Source organism: Micromonas commoda, chromosome 16 (genome assembly GCF_000090985.2).
Source record: "Micromonas commoda chromosome 16, complete sequence".
Classification (NCBI taxonomy): Eukaryota; Viridiplantae; Chlorophyta; class Mamiellophyceae; order Mamiellales; family Mamiellaceae; genus Micromonas; species Micromonas commoda.
Genome location: NC_013053.1, coordinates 56,478 through 69,195, shown reverse-complemented (window position 1 = coordinate 69,195; position 12,718 = coordinate 56,478). Strand labels below are relative to the sequence as shown.

At 65.2% G+C, this 12,718-nt stretch overlaps 7 protein-coding genes across 7 annotated transcripts; 4 read left to right on the top strand and 3 right to left on the bottom strand.

Moving 5' to 3' along the window:
• Positions 1 to 287: 287 nt before the first annotated feature.
• On the top strand, positions 288 to 629 carry MICPUN_73104 (predicted protein; the record flags this gene model as incomplete). Its single annotated transcript, XM_002506756.1, has 1 exon — positions 288 to 629. A coding segment is annotated over one exon (342 nt), but the record flags the coding sequence as incomplete, so codon positions are not given.
• A 596-nt stretch (positions 630 to 1,225) lies between these two features.
• Positions 1,226 to 4,655, bottom strand: MICPUN_107255 (predicted protein; the record flags this gene model as incomplete). Its single annotated transcript, XM_002506603.1, has 2 exons — positions 1,226 to 3,707; positions 3,765 to 4,655. 2 exons carry the CDS (start codon positions 4,653 to 4,655, stop codon positions 1,515 to 1,517), a joined length of 3,084 nt encoding a protein of 1,027 aa, XP_002506649.1. The 3' UTR covers positions 1,226 to 1,514.
• A 1,376-nt stretch (positions 4,656 to 6,031) lies between these two features.
• On the top strand, positions 6,032 to 7,180 carry SDH1 (succinate dehydrogenase). The gene has a single exon (XM_002506755.1). It carries the CDS (start codon positions 6,232 to 6,234, stop codon positions 7,099 to 7,101), a length of 870 nt encoding a protein of 289 aa, XP_002506801.1. The 5' UTR covers positions 6,032 to 6,231; the 3' UTR covers positions 7,102 to 7,180.
• Positions 7,166 to 7,712, bottom strand: MICPUN_109614 (predicted protein). The gene has a single exon (XM_002506602.1). It carries the CDS (start codon positions 7,680 to 7,682, stop codon positions 7,269 to 7,271), a length of 414 nt encoding a protein of 137 aa, XP_002506648.1. The 5' UTR covers positions 7,683 to 7,712; the 3' UTR covers positions 7,166 to 7,268.
• A 636-nt stretch (positions 7,713 to 8,348) lies between these two features.
• On the top strand, positions 8,349 to 9,481 carry MICPUN_89099 (predicted protein; the record flags this gene model as incomplete). The annotated part of the gene is made up of 3 exons (XM_002506754.1): positions 8,349 to 8,844; positions 8,904 to 9,115; positions 9,206 to 9,481. 3 exons carry the CDS (start codon positions 8,349 to 8,351, stop codon positions 9,479 to 9,481), a joined length of 984 nt encoding a protein of 327 aa, XP_002506800.1.
• A 48-nt stretch (positions 9,482 to 9,529) lies between these two features.
• On the bottom strand, positions 9,530 to 10,447 carry MICPUN_104494 (predicted protein; the record flags this gene model as incomplete). The annotated part of the gene is made up of 1 exon (XM_002506601.1): positions 9,530 to 10,447. One exon carries the CDS (start codon positions 10,445 to 10,447, stop codon positions 9,530 to 9,532), a length of 918 nt encoding a protein of 305 aa, XP_002506647.1.
• Positions 10,448 to 10,959: 512 nt separating this feature from the next.
• On the top strand, positions 10,960 to 12,585 carry CDKB (predicted protein; the record flags this gene model as incomplete). The annotated part of the gene is made up of 3 exons (XM_002506753.1): positions 10,960 to 11,088; positions 11,222 to 11,304; positions 11,495 to 12,585. The coding sequence occupies 3 exons, from the start codon at positions 10,960 to 10,962 to the stop codon at positions 12,252 to 12,254; spliced, it is 972 nt and encodes a 323-aa protein (XP_002506799.1). The 3' UTR covers positions 12,255 to 12,585.
• Positions 12,586 to 12,718: the final 133 nt, after the last annotated feature.

Here is a 12,718-nt window from a genome sequence, read left to right as displayed (position 1 = left end):
GAGATCGTCACGTACTCCCTCGCCGAGGCGGTGCGTGAGAACCCCGGGCCTCGCGCCCCGTTCCTCCCTTTCCGCTTCCCCACTCGCCCCCTTCCTCCTCCCCGCTCATTTTATTCCAAGATGGAGGCACCCCCCGCCCGGAGACGCGCGGCTCCCGCTGCCAGCCCCCGGACACCCGCCCCTCGCCCTCCGCCACCCACCCGCCGCGGCTAAACCCGCGCGAACTCCTCCTCCCCGATCCGCAGTACGTGTACCAGATCCCGCCCTCCGCCACCCACGCGGGGCACCGCGCGGACTCGTGGAACGTGGAGAAGTGGCTGAGGGCTGTGCGGGTCAAGGTGACGTCCCGAGGCAGCAAGGGCGCCATCAAGCTGGAGGACAAGGACAGCGGCGAGCTCTTCGCCGAGTGCCCGCTGCCAAACGACGCACCCGTCAGCACCGCCGTGGAGCCCGTCATCGATTCCTCCAGGTACTTCGTCCTGAGAGTCGTGGACGACGCCAGCGGAAGGCACGCGTTCCTCGGGCTCGGTTTCCGCGAGCGCGATCACGCGTCGGACTTTAAGCTCGCGGTGCAGGAGCACCAGAACGCGCGCTCCCGAGAGCGGGAGGCGCTCAAGCGACGGGAGGAGCACGAGAGGTTGATCGCGGAGAAGGCGGCGGCCAACGCGGCGGCCGGGGTGGAGGGCCCGGCGAAGCTGCACGATTACTCCCTCAAGGGAACCGTCACGGTGAACATCCCTTCCAGGAGGACGACGGGGGCCAAGTCGGTAAACGCGGCGGCGACCGTTACGACGACCGTTACGACGACGACCGCGTCCGCGGGAGACGCCGGCGGCGTCGACGACGGGGGGTTCGGCGCGTTCGGGCTGCCGCCGCCGCCGGCGGCCGCGACGCCGACGGGCGGATTCGCCATACCGCCGCCGCCAGCTGTGTCGCAGACGTCTCCCGTCGGGACGGACGCGCCGGCGATCATCCGGTCGCCGACGGCGGGGACGGGGCTCAACTCGGGGGGATGGACGGCGCCCGTCGCGGGGGGATCGGGGGGAACGGCGGGGTCGGCGGGGTCGGCGAGGGGCGAGGGTTGGGCAAACTTCGACGAGCCCGCGAGGGGGGACGAGGATTGGGCAGACTTTCAGTCGTGACGGGACCCTTCGGGGACGCGCGGGTGGACGCCCGGGCGGACGGACGCCGGGCGGACGGACGCCGGGGGTGGGTGACGCGTGGGTAGTTTTTGTTCTTGCTTGTCATTAAAAGAGAGGCAAGGTTGAATAAAGTAAGTGCAAGTGCGAAGAAACACACGCGATCCGCGCCCGGCGTCAAAAAGAACCGGGCGAGGGAAGAGGCTATGCAAAGGCTAGGAGTAATAAGCGAGCGGCAGCCGCAGCAACACCCGACGGGTGGACGCGATAATACCAATCCCGGACGAAGTTTCCATCCGGCGCGTCCCCCCGTCACGTACAGGCGTTGTCGGCCAGTGTACTAAGTGATGTCTGATGCTTTCGACGTCGTGATTATTAGTCCTTGGACTTCACCTTCTTCTCCTTGGCCTCGCCGATGTACTCGTCGAGGTCCCAGTCGGAGTCGGTGGTGAGGTCCTGGCCCTCCGCGAGCTTCGCCGCGCGAGCCTTGGCCTTGGCCTTGATCTCCTTGCGGGAGAGCTTCTTCTTGGGTCCCTTGACCTTGACGACGTTGCCGAGCGCGTCGACGGTGTCCTCCTCGGGGGTCCACTCGATGTTCTCACTCTTGCCGGTGCCCTTCTTACCCTGGCCCCACTTGTTGCCGGTGATGTACACCTTACCGTCGCCGGGCACGTCCCAGGTCTCCTCCTTGAGCGCGTCCGCAAACTCGCACGAGTGGGTGATGAGAAGGACGCCGCCGCCGAACTCCTTGACGGCGCAGGCGAGGGCGCCGAGGGCGTCGCGGTCGAGGTAGTTGGTGGGCTCGTCCATCACGACGATGTGGGGCTGCTGCCACATGGCGGCGGCGAGGACGAGCTTGACCTTCTGGCCGCCGGAGAGGCCCTTGATGCGGTTGTGGGTGCCAAACTCGGCGTCGAGGCCAAAGTCGATGAGGTGCTTCTCCACGTTAGCCTGGGTGAGGGGGCGGGCGTAGAGACCGGCGCGGGCAGCCTCGCGCTCGTCGATGCGGACGAGGTACTTGGCGAAGCCGTACTTCTCGAGCTTCTCCTTCTCCATCCAGGAGGTGTTGTCCATGGAGAGGCCCTTCCACTGCACCTCGTACTCGTACTTGGACTTCTTCTGGCGGCGGGAGATGATCTTCTCGACGACGAGCTTGAGGATGGAGCCATCCTCCTGGGGAACCGGGATCTTCTCCTTCATCAGTCGCTCCTCCTCCTCGGTGTACTGGGCGGTCACCTTGGTGAGGTTCTCCTTGTCCTCGCCCGTCTGGAAGCGCCAGCGGATGTACTCGTTGGGCGTCTTCTCGAGGTGCTGCTCGACGTGGTGGAAGGCGTGCTGCGCGACGTACGCATAACGCATGTTGGGGTGCTTCCACACGGTGCCCATCTGGGGCTCAACCTCGCCGGTGAGGCACTTGATGAGGGTGGACTTACCGGCGCCGTTGGGGCCGAGGCACGCGACGCGGGAGGAGAGGGAGAGCTGGATGGACGCGCCCTGGATGATCTGGCGGTCGGTGCCGGGGTAGGTGAAGTGCACGTTGTTCGCCTTGACGATGGCCTTGTCCTTGTTCTTCACGCCCTCGAGGAAACCGGGGACGGGGAAGATGAACTTGAGCTCGTCGTTGGAGAGCTCGGTGTACTTCTTCGCCGCGGGGCACTGGCGGATGAACTCGGTGAGGTTGCCCTTGTAGGTGACCAGCTTGCGAGTCTCGTAGTGGATGATGTGCGTGCACACGCGGTCGAGGAAACCGGAATCGTGCGAGACAATCATGGAGGAGACGGTGTTCTGGGAGCAGAGGTACTCCTCGAGCCACGCGACGTTCTTCACGTCGAGGTGGTTCGTGGGCTCGTCGAGGAGGAGGATGTCAGCCTTCATGAGGATGGCGCGGGCGAGCGCGAGCTTCATCTTCCAGCCGCCGGAGAGGGCGACGACGGGGCCGTTGATCATCCTCTCGGTGAACTGGAAGGAGAGGAGGGTCGCCTCGACGTCCGCGGCGGTGGTGCCGTGCTGCTTGATGACGTCGTTGTCGAGGACAAACTCGACGACGGACATCTCGTGCTGGTCGCCCTGGATGTCGTGCTCGACGTAGACGGTGCGGAGCTCCTCGGGGGGAGGAAAGCCGTCAACCTGGCCGTTGTTGATGGCCTTCATGAGGGTCGACTTACCGCAGCCGTTGGGGCCGCAGAGACCGTAGCGCTTGCCCTTCTTCATGTGGAGGGTGGCGTTGTTGAGCAGGATGAGCGCACCGTAGGCGAGGGAGAAGTCGCACTTGCACAGATCCTCGCCCTCCTCGTCCTCGACGATGAACACCTTCTTGGAAGCCTCGTACTCGGCGTGAGCGATGTCGACGAGCTTCTTGGTGGCGTCCTCGGCACCCTCGAAGAAGAGCGCGAGGTACGGGGTGGCGCAGGACTTCTTCCAGGTGTCGAAATCGAAGTTCTTGGCGAGGAGCGCGTTGGTGGAGAGGGTGCAGATGTACTCAAAGTAGGGCTTCACCTCGGCGGTGTCGACGAAAGCCGCCATGTCGGCATCCGACGCGCCGGAGATCTCCGTCATCATCTTGAGCATCTGGGCCCGCACGGTGGCCTCGTCGGTGCGCTTGGACTCGGAGTTCTCGTCGATGACGGCGTCGGAGGACTCGCCGGCGGCGACGAGGAGGGTCTTGTACGCGCGGGTGCACACCTGGCGGCACTCCGGGTCGGCAACCTCGTCCATGGCGCGCTTGAGAAGCGGGAGCAGCTTGGGGAGGAAGGGCGCGGCGTCCATGGGATCCTCGACGAGCTTGCACATGTTGTCGATGATGACGGCGGACTTGCGCTTGATGGCGGTGATCTGCTGAAAGAAGAGACCGCGCTGGAGGAGGGGGCCCATGATGGAGAGGGTGGGCGCCTCAACCTGCTGGACGAAAGTCGTCGCCGCGAGCTTGTGGACGCACTCGGGAACCTCGTCAACCTTGTGGATGCACTCGATGAGGGTGGGGATGAAGGGGTCGATGTCGATGTTGCCGACGCACTTGCCGCACTTCTCCATCGTCGCGGTGGACGCCTGCTTCACCTCGTCGCGCATGTGCACCATCACCTGCGCGAGCTCAGGGATGATCTCGGGAAGGCACGCGGCGACAGCCTTGGGGTTGCGCTCGATGAAGGAATCGAGGAGGGTGAGGGCCGCGGTGGTGGACTGCCAGAACTGGGACTGGAACCCGACGAAGATGGGCTTGAGCGCCGCGCGGACCGCAAACTCGGAGAGCTTGGCGGGGAACGCCGCCATGGCGACGTCGGCGGCTTCGCGCACGTTCTTGGACTTGTTGTCGCCCGCGAGGGTGATGGCCACCTCGAGGAGGTCGATGAGCATGGGCTCCTCGGCGACGCCGGCGGCGTTGACGAGCTCGGTGATCTTCTCGGCGGCAGCCTTGCGCGCGTCCTCGTCCTTCTTCTTCGTGGAGTCGGCGACGACGGCGTCGATCACGTCCTTGGTGATCTTGGAAGACGCGGGGGTCTTGCACTTGGCGGGGGCCATGATTGCTGCGACGCGATGGGGGACGCGATGCGTTGGGGGCGTTCGGTCAGGTGAGGGACGCGTGTGGAGGGACGCATGTGGAGGGAGGCGGGCGTGCGACGGGGGTTCGGGAAAATGGCGAGCGGGTCGAACGCGACGCGTATCGCTCGCCGCGAAAAGAGCGCGGCTGTGGCTTTTATCCGCTCGGGGGCGAATGTTAGCTTTCCGGCCCGCGCGCTCCGTGAGGGCGGGCACCCGCCGCCGGCGCGCCTCCGAATCGGCGCGGACGCGCGGGGTGGAGACACGACGGGCCGCGCGGGCCCGCGCGGTCGTCGACGGGCGCCGTGAAGCCGACGCGGAGCGCTCGGGCCCTCGCGCTCTCGGAGTGAAAAAAGTATATTCACTCGTCAAGCCGCCACCGGAGGCGCCACCGGAGAACGCGCGCGCAGCGCGTCGACCAGCTCGCGACGCCCGCAAAAAGGGGCGAAGCATCCGCGAGATGTCGTCAACGCATCAATCGCGCCCGTCGCCGTCGATTATACACGTCGAATCGCGCTCGCACGCGCGGTCCTCGAGCGGTCGTCTCTTCGGAGTAACGGATGAGGATTGGCGGCGGGTCTCGCAAAAGTCTCGGCAGACGCTCGCCGGAAAACGCGCGCCGCGACTCGCCCGCCGCCCAAAAACCGGACACGCGCGATCGGGGCACTCACCTGTCGGCTGTGGTTGTCGGCAGCGCTTGGCGCTTAAGGGGGGAAGGTGGATAGGTGTGCGGGAAAGTGCCGCGGCATGCGCACCCGCGGGTCCTCAAACGAAACGTAGAGGCAGGAAACACCGTCGTTCTCCTCCCTAGACTTTGCACTCAGCGGTTCACAGCCGTCGAAAGGGCTTTGGCGCCATTTTAGAGCGATTTGAGCCGGTCGCGCGATTTCCGGCCCGAATCCTGGGTCGCAAACCATAGCGCGCTCCCGTATAAATTCGAAAACGGATAATTCCTATGGACCGACGGTCAGACGATTAGACGTTGACTAAACCTTACTTGCGTGGGGGGGTCTGACGAACCAGGAACCAGGGTCTGATGAATGAAATCAGTGAACGAATCAATAATGACGAACCAGGACCCTACACCCTGAAATGAAAACTCTGCGGATCACCACGGCCGAAGGACCCTCGATGCAGGGGGATCGGATCGATCGACTGAGAAAAAAATCAAGCGACGATGGATCGAACCGTGAGAAAACAGACCGTCCCATCTTGAGTTAACAAGACACCCGTCTGATGGAAGAGAGGCTGCGAAAAAAATATCAAGCCCTCGCGACTGCAGCGCGTTGGGCGAGACCGAAGGAGGGTTCGATGTTACGTCATCGAAGCGACGCGTGTGCGGGGCGGCACACGAGGAACGCCCGCGTCGTTCGTGCCCGTCGAGACGACGCGTTTGCGACTCGCACGGCTCGGATCCGAGAAGCGCGCGTCGGTTCGTGAGGCGCGCTCTCCCAAACCCCGCGGGTGCGAGGTCGAGGTTGCGAAGGGGCGCGCGCGTTCGTTCGTTTGTCACGCCCCCCGAGGCAGGCTGGGTTAAAACAGTCGCGCGGGAGGGGCGATGTTCGCGGCTGCGCTGAGACGCGGCGCGGGCGCGGTGGCGCGCGACCGCCCCGCGACCGCGTCGATCTTTGACATCTCCCGCGTGGTCACCACCGGCGCGTCGAACCCCGCGCACGCCGCCGCCGCCGCGACGACGACCGCGGCCGAATCGGCCAAGCCGCCCGCGAATGTGCAGGAGTTTCAGATCTACCGGTGGGATCCCGAGTCGGGGGGCAAGCCGCGGTATCAGACGTACAAGGTGGACACCAACGCGTGCGGCCCGATGATGCTGGACGTGCTGTTCAAGATCAAGGACGAGCAGGACAACTCTTTGGCGTTCCGACGCTCCTGCCGCGAGGGCATCTGCGGCTCGTGCGCCATGAACATCAACGGAACCAACACCTTGGCGTGCCTGAGCAAGGTGGACAAGGCGACGTCGGGGGCGCAGAAGATCGCGCCGCTGCCGCACATGTTCGTCGTCAGGGACCTGGTGGTGGACATGGCCAACTTTTACGCCCAGTACAAGTCCGTCGAGCCCTACCTGAAGATCAAGTCGGGCGACCTCAAGAAGGGCGTCGAACACATCCAGACCAAAGAGGAGCGAGCCAAGCTGGACGGCCTGTACGAGTGCATCCTGTGCGCGTGCTGCTCCACGTCCTGCCCGAGCTACTGGTGGAACCAGGATCAGTACCTCGGACCCGCGGTGCTGATGCAGGCGTACAGGTGGATCATCGACTCGCGCGACGAGTACACGGAGGAGCGGCTGGACAAGGTCAACGACGCCATGAAGCTCTTCAGGTGTCACACGATCATGAACTGCAGCAAGGTGTGCCCCAAGGGCTTGAACCCCGCCAAGGCGATCGCCAAGGTCAAGACCATGGTGCACTGAGATGAGATGCGTTGTTTATCATAGGGGGGGGCGTCTGTACCCCCCGGGATGGAATTTCTTTTTTAGTTTGCGTCGTTTACACTTCTTCCCGACGCACGCGAAGAAACCCTAACTCACGTCGCGCGCACGCCGCGGGATCTCCGACGCACCAACCGCGAGCAGCTCGCTCATTTCTTGCCGAAGAAGTCCTTGTCGCGCTGCTGCATCTCGCTCGCCGCGTCCGCGCCTCCCTTCATGCCGAACGTGACGAACGCGAGAACGGCGCCCGAGACGAGTATCGCCGTGCCGATGAGCGCGAATGGGGGCGCCGCCACCTGGCCGCACGTGCCGTTGACGCCGCACCCGTCCACCAGCTCGTTCGCGTTGCCCGCGAGCTGAAACAGCGCGTCGTTCACCGCGGCCGGATCGGGAAGAGCGGCGCGGGGCGCGAGGAGGACGCCGCGCTCGGGACGATGGCGGGCCCGGCGGGCGGGGGTCGCGACGGGACGCGGCGCGAGCGGCGCGCGCGAGCCGAGAGACGCGCGGGATGGCATCGCCGCGCGCGCGGGTGCGAGCGCGATCGGGGCGAGCGCGAGATGCATCGTCGTGTCGACTCGAGACCGGAGACGCGTCGACTGTTGTGGCTCACGTAGGTTTCGTGCGCGCTGCTGACGAGGCGGGCACGGTCGGATCCTAGCTTGGTCGCAACCGACCGTTTTTGTCACTTTTTCCAGACTGGGATCCGTGCGCGTCCGTTCCTCACCCGCCTTCGTGCCGGTTCGCGACATTCTCGGACCGATGCGTTTATGGTTCCGAGGGCGGCGCGGTTGAACACTCATCGCGGCGCCGTTCCCATGAAGATCCGCCGCCCGATCCGGGAAGATATCCGACGCAAGAAGATGCTCGCGCCTCCCAGAGCTCCGACGCTCGCGAGCGGTAAACCTCCCCGCGGGAGCAAGGTGAGAACCTCCGACCGCGCGCCGAGAAGAAAGGCACGGATGAGGATCGCGACGCTCACCTTGGGTCAAACGCGTCACCGGGCTCGCCTCACCTTCCGTATCCCCCGCTCGATTCCCACGCAGGCTGCGGCACGCGGACGATCGTCTCCATCGCCCCCGCGTTCGCCCTCGCCCCCGCCGCCCGCGTCGCCCCGCGGCCGCGCGACGTGCGACGACACCGACGAGGACAATGATCGGTCTCGAGACGACGCGCCCGCCGAGGAGACGACCGACGACGACCGTGATGGACGTCCACGACGCACGTCCATCATGGACCACCTCGCGTGGGGGCGGTGCATCGGTGCCGGCACGTTCGGCCGCGTCTCCTTCGCCACGCACCTCCCCACCGGCACCCACTGCGCGGTCAAGACGCTACTCAAGTCGGAGATTCTTCGAACCGGACAGCTCGCGCACGCCAAGTCGGAACTCTCCACGCTCGCCGCCTGCTCGGGTCACCCGCTCATCGTCCGCCTGCTCGGGTGGGCGCAGGACGCAGCCGCGGTGTACCTCGTCATGTCCTTCGCGCACGGCGGCGAGGTGTTCACGCACCTCCGCGCGTGCGGACGCTTCGACGAGGCGCGGGCCAGACACTACGCGTCCGAGATCGCGTGCGCGCTCTCTCACCTGCACGCCGTGCACGGCGTCGCGTACCGGGACCTCAAGCCGGAAAACTTACTGCTCGACGCGCACGGGCACTGCGTCCTCGCGGACTTCGGGTTCGCCAAGCGTTTGACCCCAAACGAACCGAAGACGTACACCCTCTGCGGTGAGTTTATTTTTAATCTTTGTATGGGCAATTAGACTGACATGGTTTTTTGTTTACAGGCACCCCCGATTACTTGGCGCCGGAGATTATCACCCGCGTCGGTCACGCATTCGCGGTGGACTGGTGGGCGCTCGGCGTGTTGATCTACGAGATGCTCGTCGGTGCCCCGCCGTTCGCGGCGCAGTCGGTGAGGGAGACGTACGCGCTGGCGCTCGAGGGCGGTGCGAACGTGCGATTCCCGAGTAATCTCCGATTGAACGGATCGTCGGACGTTAAGGGCGGTTTGAACATCGCGTCGATACGCGGATCGTCGACCGCGCGTCGTTCAATCGACTCGGCGCCGCCGCATGCCGCGCTCGAGCTCGTGCGGGGACTGCTGCGCGTGGACGCGTCCGATCGATTCGGCGCCGACGACGTCGTCGCCGCGGCGTGGTTCGCGTCCGTCGACTGGTCAAAGACGGCGCGGGGCGAATCGCGTCCGCCGTGGACGCCGCCTGGCGAGAGAGTCGACGAGTGCCCGACGAGTGCGTACCCGTCGGAGGTTCAAACGCCGGCGAAGATGAGCGGGGCGTTGGTGCCGTGCCAGCCGCGGGGGCTTACGCGGGACGAGCTGGCGCTGTTCGACGACTTTTTCTAATCTCGTTGATACCGACAAGAAGAGTCTCATCATAGTCGCGACGTCCCCTTAACGCGTCGAGGAGGGACGGGTGCGGAGCCCCCGCCAGTCGTTGGCAAACTCTTCAAACTCCCTCTCCTCGTCGCTGTCGATGTCGCTCAGCGCCTCCTCCCCCGTCCCAACCTCCGTCTCCGTCTCCTTCGCCGCCTTCGCCTCCGCCGCGGCCGCCGCGGCGCGCTCCTTGACCTCCCTCATCTTCGCCTTGAGCTCGTCCAGGTGCTTGTCCGCGATCTTCTGCTCCTCGACGAGCTCCACGATGCGCTCGTAGGCTCGTTCCTCCGCCTCCTCGTGCTCCCTCTCCTCCAGCGCCTCGACGTCGTCGGCGATCTCCGCCTCGAACGCCGCCATCTCCTCGTCCGCGGTGCGCGCCTTTGCGCGCTCCGTCGCGGCGCGTTCCTTGTCGGACCTCGCCGCCGCTTCAAAGAACCCGAAAGGAGGTTTGTCGCCAGCCTTGAGCACGTCCGGGTGGAGGAACGCCAACGCGGAATCGCCCTTGAGGTCCTTGAGCGAATCGGCGACGGGCTTGGAGGGCGGGGGAAGGACGAAAGGCTTGGGCGCGGCCGCGTTGTTTCCCGCGCCCGCGCCCGCCGCGTCGCCGTCGTCGCCGTCGTCGTCGTCGTCGTCGCCGCCGCCCATGACCATCGCGAGGACGTCGGTGCCCTCGCCCGCGGGGGCTTCGGACCTTCCGCGCTTGCCGCCCGTCGTCGGTTTGGGCTCTGTCTCCGCGTCGAAGAATCCAGCGGGCGGCGCGGACGACGACGGGACGGACGCGGGCCGCGGCGGGGGCGGAGGCATCACCGACGATCCCCCCGGCGCGAAGGTGGAATCGCCCGTCCTCTGCGTCTTCGCTGGTCGTCCCTGAGACGCGTTCACCGCCGCGCGCTGCGCCGCGCGCTGGCGGAACAGCGCCTTAGCCTTGGCGTCCATGTCGGTGCGCCGTCTCGGTGGATGCGAACGCTCGGAACCGGCCCCGACGCGCCCCGCTTCGCGCCCTCCAACTGCCACGAAACCTTTGGAAAAAGAAAGTCTCGAGACGGCACGTGTCCTGTGTGTCCGGGGCACGACCGACCGGTGCAGGTGTCCGGCCAAGATATTCGAAATTTCTGTCCCTCTTTCTCGCGGGCCGAAATTTATTCTCGCCTCGCGACGCCGCAGTCATCGGAAGTACGCTTTGTTCCTCATCTTTGGATGAGTTTGCGGTTAACATTTGACCAAAACTGCGAAAAAAAAAGGGGAACCGGACCTTTTTCCACCGGAGACTGGTCCGTCGGCGGTCACAACCTCGCACGTCGCCCTCGCGCGTCGTCCGTCACTCGCGCCTTCACCCCAGGTGTAGCGCCACACGTCGATCGTACTTGTTCGCATCGCGGTCCGCGTGCGAAGCGTCGCGTTCGTCACCCGTCGGCAGTTTACGGAGCACCGGCGCTCGCACGGCAAACATGGGTCACAGCATCAACGAGGCGTATGAGAAGCTCGAGAAGATTGGGCAGGGCACGTACGGGAAGGTGTACAAGGCCAGGGAGAGGACGACGGGTCGTCTGGTGGCGCTGAAGAAGACGCGCCTCGAGGTGCGCGAACCATCGATACCGGCTCGCATCGCGTGAGGCGGCGCGAATACGGGACCCACCTCCCCGGGTTATTTTTTCCTCTCGCGCCCTCACGGCTACTGACATCTTTCTTCCCCCCTTCGTGGCGCCGCAGATGGAGGAGGAGGGCGTGCCTTCCACGGCTCTCCGCGAGGTTTCCCTCCTGCAGATGCTCAGCGAGAGCGCCTTCGTCGTCAGGTGCGTGCGCGATACACCCGATACGACCCCGGGACCCGCACGTCTCGCGCGCCCTCTTTCCCCCCCATCCGTGCTTCTTCGCCCACACGGCGCCACCAACGGGCTATTTCAAAAGTGCCCATATCGCCGCGGAATCGGTCGATCCCGTCGCTGACGCGCAAATGTCTCCCAATCTCCCACGTCAAATCAGGCTGCTCAAGGTGGAGCACGTCGAGGAGGACGGCAAGGCCATGCTCTACCTCGTCTTCGAGTACCTCGACCAGGACCTCAAGGGTTTCATGGACCTCACCGGTCGCGGTCCGGCGAACCCCCTCAAGAAGGAAGTCGTGCAGGACTTCATGTACCAGCTGTGCCTCGGGTGCGCGCACATCCACCGCCACGGCGTCATGCACCGCGACCTCAAGCCCCAGAACCTTCTCGTCGATAAGGCTAAGAACGTGATCAAGGTTGCGGACCTCGGCTTGGGACGCGCCTTCTCCGTCCCGGTCAAGTCGTACACGCACGAGATCGTCACGCTGTGGTATCGAGCGCCCGAGGTTCTCCTCGGCGGCTCTCACTACTCCACGCCGGTGGACATCTGGTCCGTGGGTTGCATCTTCGCCGAGCTCGCGCGCAAGCAGCCGCTCTTCCCGGGCGACTCCGAGCTCCAGCAGCTCCTCCACATCTTCAAGCTCCTCGGAACGCCCAGCGAGGATGTGTGGCCCGGAGTGACGCGACTGCGCGACTGGCACGAGTTTCCCCAGTGGAAGCCCCAGGACTTGAGCAAGGTGATCCCCCAGCTGGACGCTCACGGCATCGACCTCCTGCAGAAGATGCTCGTGTACGACCCCGCCAAGCGCATCCACGCCACCGAAGCGCTCGAGCACCCGTACTTTGACTCGCTCGACAAGAGCAGGTACGCCAAGATCGAGGCGGCGTTTGAGAAGGAGAACCGCAAGGTCAACGCGTGAGTAAAAACAAAGGTTTTGGGGGCGTCGGTGTCGGGCGACGGGTGTTGACGGAGACGTCTCGTGAAACGGGGGACGCGCCCGGTGGGAGGAGGTGGGTGGGCCGTGGGACGACCTTTAGCGACGGGGGAATACGGGGGGGGGGAGCTTTGCAATGGGACAGGCTGGGGGGGACATAAATCTTTTGGTTGACTAGGACGGGGAGGGGAAGGGGCGCGCGCGCCCGGCGGGTCGCGGGGGAGGGGCGCGCGAGCCGACGCCTCCTTCATTGTACATTCGCGCCGTCGCACGGACGGTGGACGTGGGTTTTTTAATAGACCAGACACACCTCACGAAGGCGTCATCGTCGACGCTGTTGACAATAAACGCGCGGGACCCCGTGCGTTTCTCCCGCCACGGATCGCCAGTCTGAGATCCGAGTCGCGCTGGACCAATCATCGCTCGGCAGACGGCTCGCGAGATAATCG